This window comes from Chiloscyllium plagiosum, chromosome 16 (assembly GCF_004010195.1).
Source record: "Chiloscyllium plagiosum isolate BGI_BamShark_2017 chromosome 16, ASM401019v2, whole genome shotgun sequence".
NCBI classification, from domain to species: Eukaryota; Metazoa; Chordata; class Chondrichthyes; order Orectolobiformes; family Hemiscylliidae; genus Chiloscyllium; species Chiloscyllium plagiosum.
This window is the reverse complement of record NC_057725.1, coordinates 11,430,993-11,446,590: the sequence shown is the minus strand read 5'-3', so window position 1 is coordinate 11,446,590 and position 15,598 is coordinate 11,430,993. Positions and strand designations below refer to the sequence as shown.

The following is a 15,598-nucleotide window of genomic DNA, read 5'->3' as shown; positions in this document are numbered from 1 at the left end:
TGGGTCTGCATGGGTGCTCTTTGGAGGGTCAGTGTGGACTTGATGGGCTGAATGGCTGCTTCCATACTTACAAATTAGATTACTTACAATGTGGAAACAGGCCTTTCGGCCCAACAAGTCCACGCCGACCCACCGAAGCGCAACCCACCCAGACCCATTCCCCTACATTTACCCCATTAGCATGGCCAATTCACCTGACCTGCACATTTTTGGACTGTGGGAGGAAACCGGAGCAAACCCACGTAGACACGGGGACAATGTGCTTGAGGTGGGATTTGAACCTGGGTCTCTGGCGCTGTGAGGCAGCAGTGCTAACCACTGTGCCACCATGCCACCCACACTGTAGGGATTCCATGAATCTATGATCACTGTTTTGGTGGATGACTTCATGGTGATCATAAAACATTCCAATCAAAGATAGACACTGCCATCTATTTTAAAAAAAACCTGCGCCATAACTCTATGAAAATTAATTCAAGCCACTAAACTGTAACTTTCATATTAATATGTTCTTAGTTATCCATGCTTTCCAGTCGAATTTGGGAAATTGTTTTCCCCAGCTGTGTTGTCTGGAAAGTAACCAAATGGAGAATGTCTTTAGTATCAATCCTGTGGAAAGTTACACTATTTATTCATTCAATATGTTTTAATTATAATATTCATAAGTGTATATATGTTTCCACTGTAGTCTGTCATCACATGACCTTAAGTTTGAAACTTGTAACAATCATACTTCTGCTTTGAGCTTTGTTGAAATGGTGTAGTACCTTTTGCAAGAATTTATTTAACAATTGTTAGGACCCATATTAACATAAGCAAAAAGGGTAAAGCTTGTTGCAGATGGTACATAGGAAGTTATGCCATGAAATCACCCTTTTGTACCCCCTCCCACCTCCAATTTCCACCTGAAGAACAGGTACTGTACTGTATTAACCAATTTCGTGCCAATGGACTCCAATTGAAATTTATTGAAAACGTAAGAACATTTTCAATGGTTATGGATTTGGATTAAACCTGTATTTCCAGGCAGAATATATTCTATTTAGCACTGTTGTACTCAAATTCTATAAATGCAAAACAAATTACAGTAGGTCTGTCTCAAATCAGGTTTTCAATTTAGAAAATAATGGCTATCAGTTTTTGTGATAGGTTCCCTGTTGTGCTGTTCTGTAAATCACTTCAAAGCTTTTGATTTTCTATTGCATTCTAAATTCTATCTTGGATCCTTTGTTGATGAATCAATAAAGCTACAGACAATAAGGTGAAAGAATTCATGCAAATTCTCAAATTAGAATTAAGTAATTCTGTGAGACTTTAGAGAGTAGCATGAAATTGGGGACAAATTTATATTTATGCAATTATTTGTCACATTGAGGGAGAGTAGCTGTTATCACAACGTGCTTTGCTCAGTGACCTGAAGCACAGTGATTTTACATACATGCTAAAATGGAAAATGAATTCATGTTTTTGCTATGAAGGGTCACCCAGCCAACACACAGTATCAATTATAAAGACAGCATATCTCTGATTTAATATTCCCGCTCCTCAACCTCCTCATGAATGCTGAGATTGGTAGCAGTAATAGTAGAACATGTCACAAATCTATACAACAAATCCCTCTAAATTGAAGGTAGCAATTGCTATAGGAGGAATTCTGCCCCAATACAAGAGCAGTGATGAGTCTGTTTGGAGAATATGGCATTATAAGAAAAATGAGGTTATTAAGCTCAAGAAACTAGTCCATTCACCCGTGGTTTGAACAGAGATATGGCAATCAGTGACGTGGGACCCTTTTGAATGCATTTATATTTTATTGTTACCTATTTTCACCTCACTTATATGCAGTTTGCTATTCTTCCATGCCATAGAAAGGAAGTAGATGAAAACATTCCTGACACAAAAGTCCAGGTAGGTGCCTGTCATCTCCAGCTCACAACCTGCACCTTTGTGCTTTCACCTTGGAGACCAGTCCCCAAAAATGCAGGGCACACTCCATAGATAGTGACTTGCTGCCCTCCCCAACCCCCACTGATGAAGTTCAGCATTGGACAAGCACCTGTCTCACCAAATTATTATGACATGTCTATGACCCACTTAGTATAAATTTATCTACTTCATGCTGCACTTTTCGAATGCACAGACACTTTTTATTGTAATGATACTGCCAGATTGCTTTGCACGCTGGGACTAACATCCATCATGCATCAGTGCACCTCAAGGCTCTTTGCTTACTTTCATAACACTCGCCTATTTTGTCTCTGCTTGAAACCCCATAACATTTTTGGCGTTTTGCAACCCTATTCAAAACTTACAGACGTTATCACTGAGATAACAATGATCAATTGGGTCAATGGGCTAAAGAATGGCAGATGGAATTTAATTTGGAGGTATTAAATGTGAGGTATTAAATTTTGGAAAAAACAACAAATGCAAGACTTATACAATGAAAAGTAGGGCCTTGAGCAGTGTTATAGAACAAAGAGACTTAGAGATTTAGGCATATGATGCTTTGAAATTTGCATCATTCATTGCTCAGACCATTTAGTATAGGAGTTGGGATGTCATGTTGAAGCTTTACAAGATGGTAATGAGACTACTTTGGAGCACTGTGTACAGTTCTGGTCACCATGCTACAGGAAGGGCATTATTAAATTGGAGAGGGTTCAGAGGTTTGAGATATAGGATAGGCTGGGTAGACTGTGATTTTTTTCACTGTAGTGTAAGAGGTTAGAACATAGAACATAGAACATAGAAGAATACAGCGCAGTACAGGCCCTTGGGCCCTCGATGTTGCGCCGATCCAAGCCCACCTAAACTACACTAACGTCACTATCCCCAAAGTGCTCACCTAGAGGGATGACCCTAGAGGTTGAGGGATGACCCTAGAGGTTTGTTAAATCATGAGAGGTCTAGATAACTTGAATAGCAAAGGTTTTTTTGCCTAGGCTGGGGAATTCAAAACTAGGGTCCATATTTTTAAGCTGAGAGGAGAGAGATGTAAAAGGGACCTGAGGGTAACTTTTTCACACTGAGGGTGCTTTGTTTGTGGAATGCATTTTGATAATTGCATGAATAGGAAGAGTTTGGAGGGGTATGGGCAAGAGCAGGCACATAGGATTAGATTAGTTTGGGATTATGTTTGGTATGGACTGGTTGGACCAAGGGGTCTGTTTTTGTGCTGTATGACTCTATGACTCGAGGAAGTGGCAGATGCAGGTACAGTTACAACATTTATAAGACATTTGGACAGATAGATGAACAGGAAAGGTTTGGAGGGATATGTGCCAATCGCATGAGTTTAGTTTGGAAACTTGGTCGATATGGACTAATCACCAAAGGATATGTTTGCATTTGGTATCAGTCTATAACTGGCTGCTTTCAGGAATCCATTGGGGACTATTGCGTGGCATCTCTCAGTTCTTAACCCACAAATGTGTCAAGGCTTTACTGATGCAATACGAGACAAATATCACAATTTCATCTCATTTTCCCCTGACCAGGTCAGTGCTGCAATTCAGGTAGGAACTTTGCCAACATATCTGGCTTCCCCCAGTTGCAAGGCTGTATAGAAAGTGCAGCACGTTGTGTTGAGAGCACTATAATCATAACATGACAGACTTCAACAGAAAGGATTTGATTCCATCAATGTACACATCACCTATGATCATCCATATCCCACTTTGCAAAGTCTACCCTAGGTAAGGTTAAATTAGCACCATTTCCAACAGATCTGAATTGGGTGAATTGATCATTTATTTGATTAAGTTTGCTGCTGTTTGAAAGGTAAACAGCCCTTGCTAATTCTGAGAAGCAAATGCAGTTTTATGTTGGTTTGTTTTTCTTTTATATTTCCTGTTGTTAATAAAAGGTTTTCTTTTCAACTGTTGGAAGACTTTCTGCATTAAAGAGTGGCGAGTTATTATATTACGCTGGGCACTGAGATTCTCGACAAAGTTCTAATGTGGTTTCTCGCTAAGGAAGGGTAGCCTCTGTAACTTCATTGTTGTAGCTGCAGTTATAGTGATAGTCGATCAGACAGGTGACAATGAGAGGTAGTAATATGTTCACAATGTGGGCTCCTATTTGCAGTACAGTGTCAACCATACAAATTTAGAGGCTTTTTTTTGTCCCCTACCCCGTGCTGTGTGATGGATTGCTCATGGCTGGCAACAAAAACTAGGCTTCAAATTTAACACTGATGGTAAAACTCCCACAAGTTCCAGCAGTGGTGAGTGTGTTCATTGCTGGTGACTACAAGACAGCATGCGCACAGTGCCGCAGAGGTATCGTGCATATGTAATGAAGTTGAGGAGTGGACTATTTCATGCGAAAACTTACTTGAGCTCATGGAGGGTTTCCCCCAAAACTCCTTAAAGTTGATGCACAGCTGATGTTTGGTATAATTCAGCCCCGTTTCACTTTTAAATGTGTGTTTATGATCTAGTCATTGTTGGTGCACTGCGTCAATCTAAATATCAGGCTAGAATGGGTAATGTTACTCGTTACTGTGATGATACCACAGCTACTGGTTATGGCTCATCACAGCACACAGTTTGCTGACAGGTGTAATGTGCTACAACTAAAAGATATGCTGTAATATATAAACAATTTTAATTTTTTTATGAAGTGGTGCAGCACACAAGTATAATACTGTGGATACTGGAAATCTCAAATGAAAACAGGAAGTGCTAGAGAAACCCAGCAGGTCTGGCACCATCTTGGATAGAGAAACAGAGTCAATATCTTGTGTCCCATCACTCATGACTTGTGATGCTCAGGCATACAAGGCTACAGGTCAAGTGCTCAGAATTGGGATTAGCATAGTTAGGTGGTTGATCTTGATAGGTGCAGACGCAATGAGCCAAAAGTTTTTTTCTGTGCTGTGGATCTCTGCGACTGGAAAGCGAGAGTTCTGAAGAAGAGGCATGTTGGATTCAGACCTGCCAGATGTGCTGAATTTCTCCTTCAATTCCTCTTCTTACAATATTCCCCTAAATTAGTTCACCTCTAACCTGCAGTCAAAATTCAAACATGTTTTAAATCAAAACCCATACCTTGGCCCAGATTTTCACCGTGAAAAAGACTCTCCCTGCTGTTAGGAAAATGGCGTAAAATGTCAGAAATCCTAAATCCTACCCCAACATTGGTATTTCTCACCTCTCTCCTTCCCCCTCTCCCCAGGCTTCACCTTCAGCATAGACAATACTTTTCCTAACGGCTAACAGTTCTGATGAAGAGTTACCAGACTCAAAGCATTAAGCCAACTTTTTTTTCCCACAGATGCTGCCAGACCTGCTGAGTTTTGCCAGCAAATTCTGTTCTTGTTTCAGACCTCCAGCATGCACAGTTCTTTTTTGTATTTTAGTGCCGCTTATCAAATTGGTCTTTGATGGCCTGGTGTCTGGAGTGGGGAGATTAGACCGGGTTAGGACAGGTCTGTTCTTAGTGTATTTATTTTGGATAGCTGGAGCATATGAGGAGGATTCCTTTGGAGTGCGGAAGGTTATGCTTTCATTAAGGTGGGGGTCAGGGATCCTTGAGTTATGGAGTCATGTGCCCTTTGGAATTGTTAACATGGAAGAATATTGTGTGTAAAAGGTGTGCAAATTCCATTAATTGTTTTTCAATACATACAACAATGTCTTAAGGTCTGTGAAGACGACTTGTCAAAATGCTCTCCTCAATGCAAAATACTTTGTATTTTAGAACTTTAATGAATAAACTTCTGGTTTTTACCTGAGTCCATGGGTACTTATAAATACTGCTGAGTTTGTTTGGTAGATGATTGGGGGATAGAGTGATGCAAGGAAATAGGCCTAAATTAGTGAAGGCTGTAAGACCAACCAAATAGGAGGGCCAATAGGCCAGATGGAAAGTTGGGGTCACAGGAGATGGGTCAAAAGCATTGTATAGCATGAATGACACTACTATGCTAGGACAGTGTCCTGGTAAATTGAGTAACTAGGGTTGTTGAGATGACTTTGAACTAAATTGGTGGAGTGGGGAGTTTCTTAAGAGAAGTTAAAAGGGGGTATGTAAGTTGGAATGGAGGGATTACAGGAGGGATTACAGGACAGCTACTTAGGCAAAATTACCCAGGAAAAGACGAGGTGTGCAAAGATTTGTTAAAATGATGAGGGGATGCCGATGTTGGACTAAAGTGGACAAAATTAAAAATCCTACAACACCAAGTTATAGTCCAACAGGCTTATTTGGAAATACTAGCTTTCAGAGCACAGCTGCTTTGTCAGGTAGCTCGTGGGGGAGGATCATAAGATGCAGAATGTTTAGTACAAGATCATGGTGCAGCTATTATGTGATTTTCTTATAACACGAGATTGCACAAGAACAAATCTATTGAGTTATATCAGAACTGACTGTCTATCACCATTCCTTCACCGTTAATGAGTCAGAATCCTGGAGCACCCTTTCTACAGCACTGTGGCAGCATTTGCGTCACACCAACTGCAGTGGGTCAAGAAATTGATATTCATCACCTCCTAACAGGGCACCAAGAATGGTGAATAAACGCTTCCAATGATCTGCATATCTTGTGTGCAGCTTGTAGGGTCATCAAGGCATGTCGTTGTCATTTGGGGAGGTGAATGGTACATGGGAGCAGGATAGCAGTGGAGAGTCCTCATTAGAGTGGAGGATCTGCCAAGCTCAATCCATATGCTGACCTTAGGGAAAGTCATTGAAGTGGATTATTCTGGAAAGCAGCAGAAAACATGTGATTTTGTAGGTACCTCCAAAAGCACTTGTACCCAGTGGAAATAGATTGGAGTAATTTATCTCTTCATAATGGTGCAATGATGTCTCAAGCCTTATATTAATAACAATCTTGTCAGTATCTGCCCCACTTACAAACTATTGAGACAGAGGGCATATTTTTAAGGGGTTTTGCAAAAGAAGCGAAGGTGAGGTGAGAAAAAGCTTTTTCACTCAGCGAGTCATTAGGGTATGGGACACACCTCACAGATGCAATTGAGGTAATCAGGAGGACATTGGATAACCAGATAGAAACAGGTTACAGGGAAAAGGCAGGAGATTGCAATGAATTAAAAGCAGATGCTGCAGACGTGATCGACCAACTGACCTCCTTATGCATCATCATAATTCTTTGATAGAATATGGTTCAATTACTATTCCAAAAAAAAGATGAAATAAAGATATAAAGAAGTGAAATGTGATTAACCACTTTTGACGCTCTAGCCACATTTGGCATCAGAGAGTCCGAGCAAAACTGGGATCAGTAGAAGTTTGGGAGGAAAACTCTCTGCTGTTTGAAGTCATAAAGGAAGATGGTTTTGCTTGCTGGAGGTCAATCATCTCAGTTTCAGGATATTGCTGTAGGAATCCCTCAGGGTGATGGTCTCTGCACAATAATTTTCAGCTGCTTCATCGTGAACTTCCTTCCATCATGAGGGCAGAAGTGGGGGCATTTACTGATAATTGTGCATTGTTCAGCACCATTTGCAGCTCCTCAAATACTGAATAGTCTGTGCTTATGTTCGGCAGTGCCTGGTTGCTATCCAGGCTTGGACTGATAAATGTCAAGCGTAGTGCTGGAAAAACACTGCAGGACTGGCAGCATGCGAGGAGCAGGAGAATTGACGATTCGGGCATCAGCCCTTCATCAGGAATTGAATGCCTACCTTGAAGAAGCTCTCTCAACTCCACTTGGACTGATCAACACCAAGTAAGATTCATGCTGCGAAAGTATCAGTGCTTCATCAGTGAACCCCCTTCCATCATAAGTGGGTATGTTTACGAATGATTGTATTGGTCAGAATCATTCAACCTCCTCAAGTACTGAATACAGTAGAGCCCGACAGCGTGCAGGCTCATGGTGAAAAGTGGTGAGTGATGTTCACACCACACAGTGCCAAGCAATCACCATCTTCAACAAGACAGAATCTAACCATCTTCATTGATATTCATTGGAAGTATTTCCACGAACCCACCCCTTCATCTCCACCACCACCACCATCAGCATTCTGGGGGTTACCATTGAATAGAGACTTAAGTGGACCATCTATAGAAGAGCAAGTCAAGGGCTCAGCCTTTTAAGGCAAGTATCTCTTGAAAGTCAGAAGCTATGCAACACAAGTCAGGAGTGTGCAGAACTACATTTCACTTGCCTGGATGATTCCAATTCCAAAAACATTCAAGAAGCTAGACATCATGCAGACAAAGCAGCCTGATATATGAACACCCTGCCTATATGCCTTAAACATTCACTCTCTCTATCGCCGATGCACAGTGGTAGGAGTGTGCAGCATTTACCTGATGCGCTGCAGTAACTCACCAAGGCACCTTTTGAAAACACTTTCCAAACAAGTTCTCCTTCCAGCCAAGTTATTATATCTGTATCTGTATCTTCGCACTCATTGGATCAACATCATCTATTCCTGATGAAAAGCTTTTGCCCGAAACATCTATTTTCCTCCTCCTCGGATGCTGCCTGACCTGCTGTGCTTTTCCAGCACCACTCTGATCTAAACTTATTGGATTAACAGCCTGGAATTCACTTCCTGCTGGTACTGTGGATGTATTTTACAAACAACAGTTTAAGGTCGTAGCTCACCATCATCTTGAGGACAATTAAGGAAGAGGAATAAATGCTGGCCTTGCTAACAATACTTATATCCATGATTGAATAAGTGAAACAACATGACTGCTAACTATTTGTCTAGTTTATCTTTGAAATGATAAACATACCTGCACACGTCAAAGAAAGTTGAGACTCTTGCGTCAAAATGTGTAGACATTATATCTTAGAAATAGACCAACCTGTCTAACCTGCTCATGTTACCATTTATCTGATGCATGATCAAATAGTTCTAATCACATCCCCTTTATCTCTATATCTGGAATTCTTTCCTTGCATGCACTTAATAATTTCAAATTGCTTTCCAAATGGTTGATCCCTACAAGCAAACGGAGATCATTTTTAAAACGTCAGGCAGGAATATATGTTTCAATCATGATCTAATTGAATAGTGGAGCAGACTTGATAGGCTGAATGGCCGACTACCTCTCTTATGGAAAATGGCCTTATGGACTCTTAACTGCCGTCTAAAATGGTGAAACAGGTAATCAACGCTTGTCAACTATATTCCATGAAAGAAAATGAAAAATTAACAAGTTAATCATAATACAAATTTTAAGAACATAATAATAAATAATCTTTTGTTTGATTTTCTTGAAAACACTTTCAAGTTTTTGTTGTAAGATGAATGATGATTCGGTCACCTTAAGTGGGTATCACAATCAGTCTCTACTTTTTCAAGAGTACAGGTTTGTAAAGAAACACGATTAAAGTTATCATGCTCTTATTTATTTCTGTTGTCTTTTTATTTGTTCTTAAACAGAAGCTGCTAATGGCGTCATCACTGGCTCTAGAGAGTTACTGAGCCAGTAAGTGGGAGGGAATTGAATCAATATGCACAGTTGAAGTTGGAGCATGCTGTGGTTATGACTATTTCTCTATTGATGTGTAACTTCTAAACGCTGTCTTAGTAACTCTTCCCAGTACTAGGAGTAGAATCTGGATTCCCAGTCAGACATTCAATTATCAGCCCCGACTCAGTAATTCAACCGCCCTCATGTGATATTTGCTCTACTGGCCAAAAAGCTGAGTGCTTTCTGTTTGCTGTCATGGCTGAACTCTGTATTTTTGGATTGTAGCAGTGGTGAGGGGAGGGGGAGAGTGTGAATGGCTTTGGAGATGAGAAAACAACAGCAGAGCCACTAACGTCCTGGTAAACAGTCCTCCTGTTGTCTGTAATGAAACAGGTTCAGTGAAACAGTGAAAATACCCATATTCTATAACTTCGCACCCTCATGACTGAAGGAGAATATATTGAAGACAGACAAAGTGGATAAATATAACAAAAAAATCATGTGCATCCATAACTGGTGGCACAGTGGTTAGCGCTGCTGCCTCACAGTGCCAGAGACCTGGGTTCAATTCCTGCCTCAGGCAACTCTCTGTGTTGAGTTTGCACATTCTCCCAGTGTCTGTGTGGGTTTCCTCTGGGTGCTCTGGTTTCCTCCCACAGTCCAAAAATGTGCAGGTCAGGTGAATTGGCCATGCTAAAATGCCCGTAGTATTGGGAGAAGGGGTAAATGTAGGGGAATGGGTCTGGGTGGGTTGCTCTTCGGAGGGTCGGTGTGGACTTGTTGGACCGAAGGGACTGTTTCCACACTGTAAGTAATCTAATCTAATCTAATAACATGCAGAATATTTCATAGTTTTGTTGATTGAAAATAATAGAATGAATATACAAGCCACAATATGTTTATGTTTTAGAAAGGAATCAGAAATATTCACAACAAATATACAATTTAATATTTTTCACTCCAATCTGAACTGAAATTCAGTGAACTTGAGAAGCAGCTCATTGCTAATGGTATTGATGAATTCTTATCATCCAAACAGTTGCAATTGGGTTGGAAAACAACCAACAGTATTGAACTCACTCAGGGAAATTTAAAAATGATTAATTTATTAATTATCTTATGCTCAAATGTCAGAGCTGATCTTTGGAATTCTTCATGGATTTCAAAGGCAGCTGAAAACCTGGTCTGAAAATTAATTTCCCTGCTGCTTTCACTGTACTGGAATACCTTAGTGAGCTGCAGCAGAGACTTTTCATTCATTCACAGGATGTGGAAATCACTGGCCAGGCAAGCATTTATTGCCCATCCATAATTGCCCAGAGAATAGTTAAATGTAACCACATTGCTAGAGTCTGGAGTCACATGTAGGCCAGACCGGGTTACAATAGCAGTTTCCCTCCCTAAACGATGTTAGTGAACTAGATGCATTTTACCAACAATTGGCAATGGTTTCATAGTCACCATTAGACTCCAGGTATTTATGGAATTCAAATTTCACCATCTGTTGCAGCAGAATTCGAAACTGGGTCCCCAGAATATTACCTGGGTCTCTGGATTAATATTCCTGATGAAGGGCTTTTGCCTGAAACGTCGATTTTGCTGCTTCTCAGATGCTGCCTGACCTGTTGTGCTTTTCCAGCACCACTCTAATCTTGACTGTCTGGATTAATAGTCCTGCAATAATGCCACTAGATTATTGCCTGCCCCAAATATAGTGATTATTCCTGAGGTTTTGCACATAGTTTTACATAAATTTAACTTAAAATTACTCACCCATTGCTTCCTGGACTGAATTAATGTTTTAGAAAGTACTGTTTTTTGGGACACGAGAGATATAAATGCTTCAGACTTTGAGAGTTCAACCTATTATGGATGTTATTTTGTAACCTAACTGTTTAATTTGCCACAGCCCTGACTGAACAATTAAGGAATGCTAAAATGCTTCCTTTTACAGTTTGAGAAAATTCAGGTGCACTTTCAATATTTTGAAATGGTGGAAGTCATTTTTCAAAGTTTAATTAAGTTATTGTTTTTGTTTAAAAATTCTTTTTTATAATTATTCTCCTGTCTTTGGCTCAAGAAGCACATATTTCTGAATTTGTGACTCTCAAAACCTGCAGAATTTTGAACCCAAGACCCTTGTTTTGTAGTTCTAAACTAGAAATAGAGAAAATGCTTTGGACTACAACATCAAAAAAAAAGTTTTGTACTTTTACACTTGAGGCTGAACATTTAAAGTCAATGTTCAACAGCATTGGATAAGAATGATGTTGGATAAGAATACAAACACACTCCTTGTTTCAACACTGTTTGATGTACTGACAGTAAGCACAATTATTATTTTCCACTCTGTCCAACATTCACAAATCCTTTTATTATTTTTAAATTAATAAAATATGAACAGGTTGTAGTTGTGTAAAAATGCAAAGCTGGAATTGGAATTTTTTGAAAAACCTTTTTAAAGAGCTTGAGAATGTTCAAGTTTCAGAACACCTTTCGTAATAGGGTTTTCATGGACAGTACAGTTTTTAAGAAATGTCGGCTTGTAACGATAGTGACTGGCATATGAAATATCAACTTTCAACTTTCATAATCTGATTTTAGCATCTGAAACCTTCATCTGCTACAATAGTTTTCAAGAAGTACAAAACAGGGACTTGAAATGGCCACCGATTGAGGCAAATTCAGGAAATCGATGTGGAGGAAACAATCTGTCTGAACTGCAATGACCGTTTGAACTAAAAATATTGAAACTAGTCAACAGAGACAGGTGTCAAGATGCTCTCACCTCTTGCTTTGACCAACACTTTTGTGAGAAGTTGCACCAACTGGACATGAAAGGGTTGTCTCCAACAATCCAGCTTGTTAAGCTGATAGAGCTAGACTTGTGAATACACAACTAAGTCACATTTCAGTCGCTACTTGACAGAGCAGCAGACAGGAAGAAGATGGATTGTAACAGTAAGAACTAGAAGACTCCTCCCTATTTCCTTCTCATCTGTTTGAAAGCCGGCAATGTGGCAAAACAAATCATAGAAACTGCTGTTTACTGGAACTGAAGGATCTACAAATTTTGCTATACCTGAGATACAAGTCATCAACTACCAAGACCTCAGGTTAAATTGTAAAAACTCAAGGACTTCAAAACCTTCTAAACTCATGCTTTTTTATGTTCCTCAAGCAAAAACAGAAATTGCTGGAGAAGCTCAGTAGGCCCGGCAGCAGTGTGGGAAGAAAGCAGAGTTAATCTTTCAAGTCTGGTGACTCTTCATCAGAACTCTTTTTCTTCCTACTGTCTTACCTCCCCAATCTTTTTAAAACTTTACATCTGTGCTTGTGTCTGTTGGATTTTGCATTTTATTATTTTTCACAGTTAGTTGGTAATAAAATTCTAAGCTTTAAATAGATTCTTTCTTTTTAACTAATGTTACATTTTAATTGAAATATGATAAAACTACAGAATAAAATAATTTAAAACCGTTGTCGCAGCAAAACAAAAGGATTTTTAAAATGTCCCCTCTTTACCTGGATGTAGCATGCCGTTGAAGGTGTAGGTTTGCCAGAGGTTAGTGAATTTGTGTCAAATCCAAACAGAAGTTGAAAATTGCCTTTCCAACTGTCCTTTCCTTTTCTGGGAGTCAGAGAAATTAACTTCCTAATTCATAAGTGAATGAAAAAAGAAATTATCTAGAAATTGTCACCAGTCACAGCACTGAAGCAGCTTTCACTAATGTCGCAATTAATGTGTCATGTGGCTATGACAAGAATAAACATTCCCTCCTTGTTTTTGTGACCTTCTGAAGTGTCGATCATGTCATCCTCCTTGAAGCCTCTCCACAATCTTCAAGCTAGACAGAACTGTTCTTTCCTGCTTTTTTGGTTTAACTGTTAATAAGATGTTGAAAGACCATTGAATATATGGGATTAATGGTGCAACCAGTCAAAAGCACATACTGGCTGAAGCCAAACTGGACTTCAAGCATGCACTACAACTGGCTTTATCATTGGAAAATGTGACAAGTGTAGCATATGAGTTGCAAGGTGTTCTGGTGGCAGTGGGCACCCTCAGCAGTCTGACTGATCTTGGGGAACACCACACGTGTGAACGCAATTGCATAGCCTCGCTCAGGGCACACCCTGAACAGAGGGACTGTAGGTTAGCCCACAGCAGACCCCAAAACAAAGCCAAGCCTCGGCCAAATGGTTACAATTTTCTTTGGGCTCCAGGCCGGCAAGCCGTCCATGTAGCTGCCAGTAAGCAGACTCGAGACAGCAAGAGTCCCACTAGACCTAAATTCAATAAGAAAACTCATGGGCTGGTATCCAGAGAAGTGAACACCTTGAGAAGTCCACCTGTATCTAGTTTGGAACAGTTAAATTGCTTAGCAACATCCAAATCAGAATCAGTCAAAATAAACATCTGGTCACCCAGTTCTAATGACGGTCGATACTGACACAGCTGTATCAGTGATCGCAGAACCAGTCTTTAACAAAATTCACTCTGGACTCCAATCTTTATGTTTGCACAAGATCTCAGTAGACGGAGAATCTATACCAAGGAACCTTTACAGATTAAGGGTACAACTTTGATTCTGGTCTCTTACGAGAGGCAGCTGATTCAATTACCACTGATTGTAGTAAACGGCTTGGGCTGAAGCTTGATGAGGCAAAATTGGTTGAGAAAGATTCACCTGGACTGGCTCAACATTTTTTGATTAGAAAATGACTATCTGAGTGAAGTTCTAATTAAATAACTGGAATTTTTTTAGGAAGTTCTAGAGATTATCAAAGAAGCCAAGGCCACCTTGAATGTTGACCAGGAAGTAATTCCATGACTCTGCAAGGGGCTCGCTCAATGCCATTTGCTTTACCGGCAAAAATAGAGGCTGAAATCAGAAGGCTGGAAAGCAAAGGATTCATCAAACCAGTCCTGTTTGTGGAATGGGCAGCACCTGTCATACAAATTGTTAAGCCTGACAGGTCGAGTCACCTTTGTGGGGATTTTAAACAAATGGTAAACTGCTTTTTACAGCTGGATAAATATCCAGGCCCTTGCAAAGAGGATTTATACGCAGCACTGGCAAGAAGGCTGTCCTTCACAAAGCTGGCCATGAGCCATGCGTACTGGCAGTTGTGGTCAGATGAGGATTCCTAGAAGTTTGCAACAATTAATACACATAAAGTTTTGCACCAATATACAAGACTGCAATTTGGCAGTGGATAACGGAGGATATTTTACAAAGTCCACCCCAGGTCACATTTATCTAGGTGATGTGCTCATCACAGAGACCAGTAAAGAGCACTTAAAGAACTTGGACATGGTCCTTAGATGTTTCCCCCAAATCAGTGTTCACCTTAGAAGGGGAAAATGTATGTTCAAGGCACTGCAAGAAACTTACTTGGGCTACAGAGTCAAAAAGACTGGGTTATACCTGTTGGAAGATAAAGTGAGGGTGATTAAAGGTGCCCCGTTTGTCACATCTGTACTGAAGCTTAAGCCCTTCCTTGGGCTGGCAAATTATTGTGGAAAGTTCATACGTAATCTGCCTCCATCCTGACACCTTTGTATCAACCCTTAAAAAAAATGGTCAGCCTTGGAAATGGTCACATAGCCAAGCCATAGCTTCAAAAAAGTGAAGAAACAATGATTATCCTCGAAGGTGTTGGCACACTATAATCCCAAGTGAGATCTGCTATTAATATGCGATGCTTCCCTGTATGGCATCAGGGTAGCATTAGTTCATAGCTGGCCCAGTGGAGAGGAACCCCCAATAACATATGCATCCATGACTTTGTCTAAAGCAGAGCGTATATACACCCAAATAGAGAAGGACGTTGGTGCCCATGTTTGGAGTCAGAAAGTTCCACCATTACCTTTTGCAGGCATAAATTTGTAATAACAACGGACCACACACCCTTGCTAGGTCTACTTTTAGAGGACAAAGCAGTGTTGCCCATAGGTTAAAAACAATGACTGCAGATGCTGGAAACCAGAGTCTAGATTAGAGTGGTGCTGGAAAAGCACAGCAGTTCAGGCAGCATCCGAGGAGCAGTAAAATCGAAGTTTCGGGCAAAAACCCTTCATCAGGAATAAAGGGAGAGAGCCTGAAGGGTGGAGAGATAAATGAGAGGAGGGTGGGGGTGGGGAGAAAGTAGCATAGAGTACAATAGGTGAGTGGGGGAGGGGATG

At 40.4% G+C, this 15,598-nt stretch overlaps 1 protein-coding gene across 2 annotated transcripts in view; it reads left to right on the top strand.

Annotated features, from left to right (window-relative positions):
• The window catches only part of mettl15 (methyltransferase like 15), a 147,387-nt gene that overhangs the window by 123,293 nt on the left and 8,496 nt on the right, over positions 1–15,598 (top strand). Inside the window, exon 5 of one of the 2 annotated variants that reach the window (XM_043705439.1) lies at positions 12,013–13,197. The exons of the other annotated variant lie outside the window; for it this stretch is intronic. Coding sequence (XP_043561374.1) covers positions 12,013–12,137 — 125 coding nt within the window. The 3' untranslated portion in view covers positions 12,138–13,197. Of the gene's footprint in view, positions 1–12,012; positions 13,198–15,598 lie in introns of those variants that run through there. 2 annotated transcript variants of the gene reach the window in all.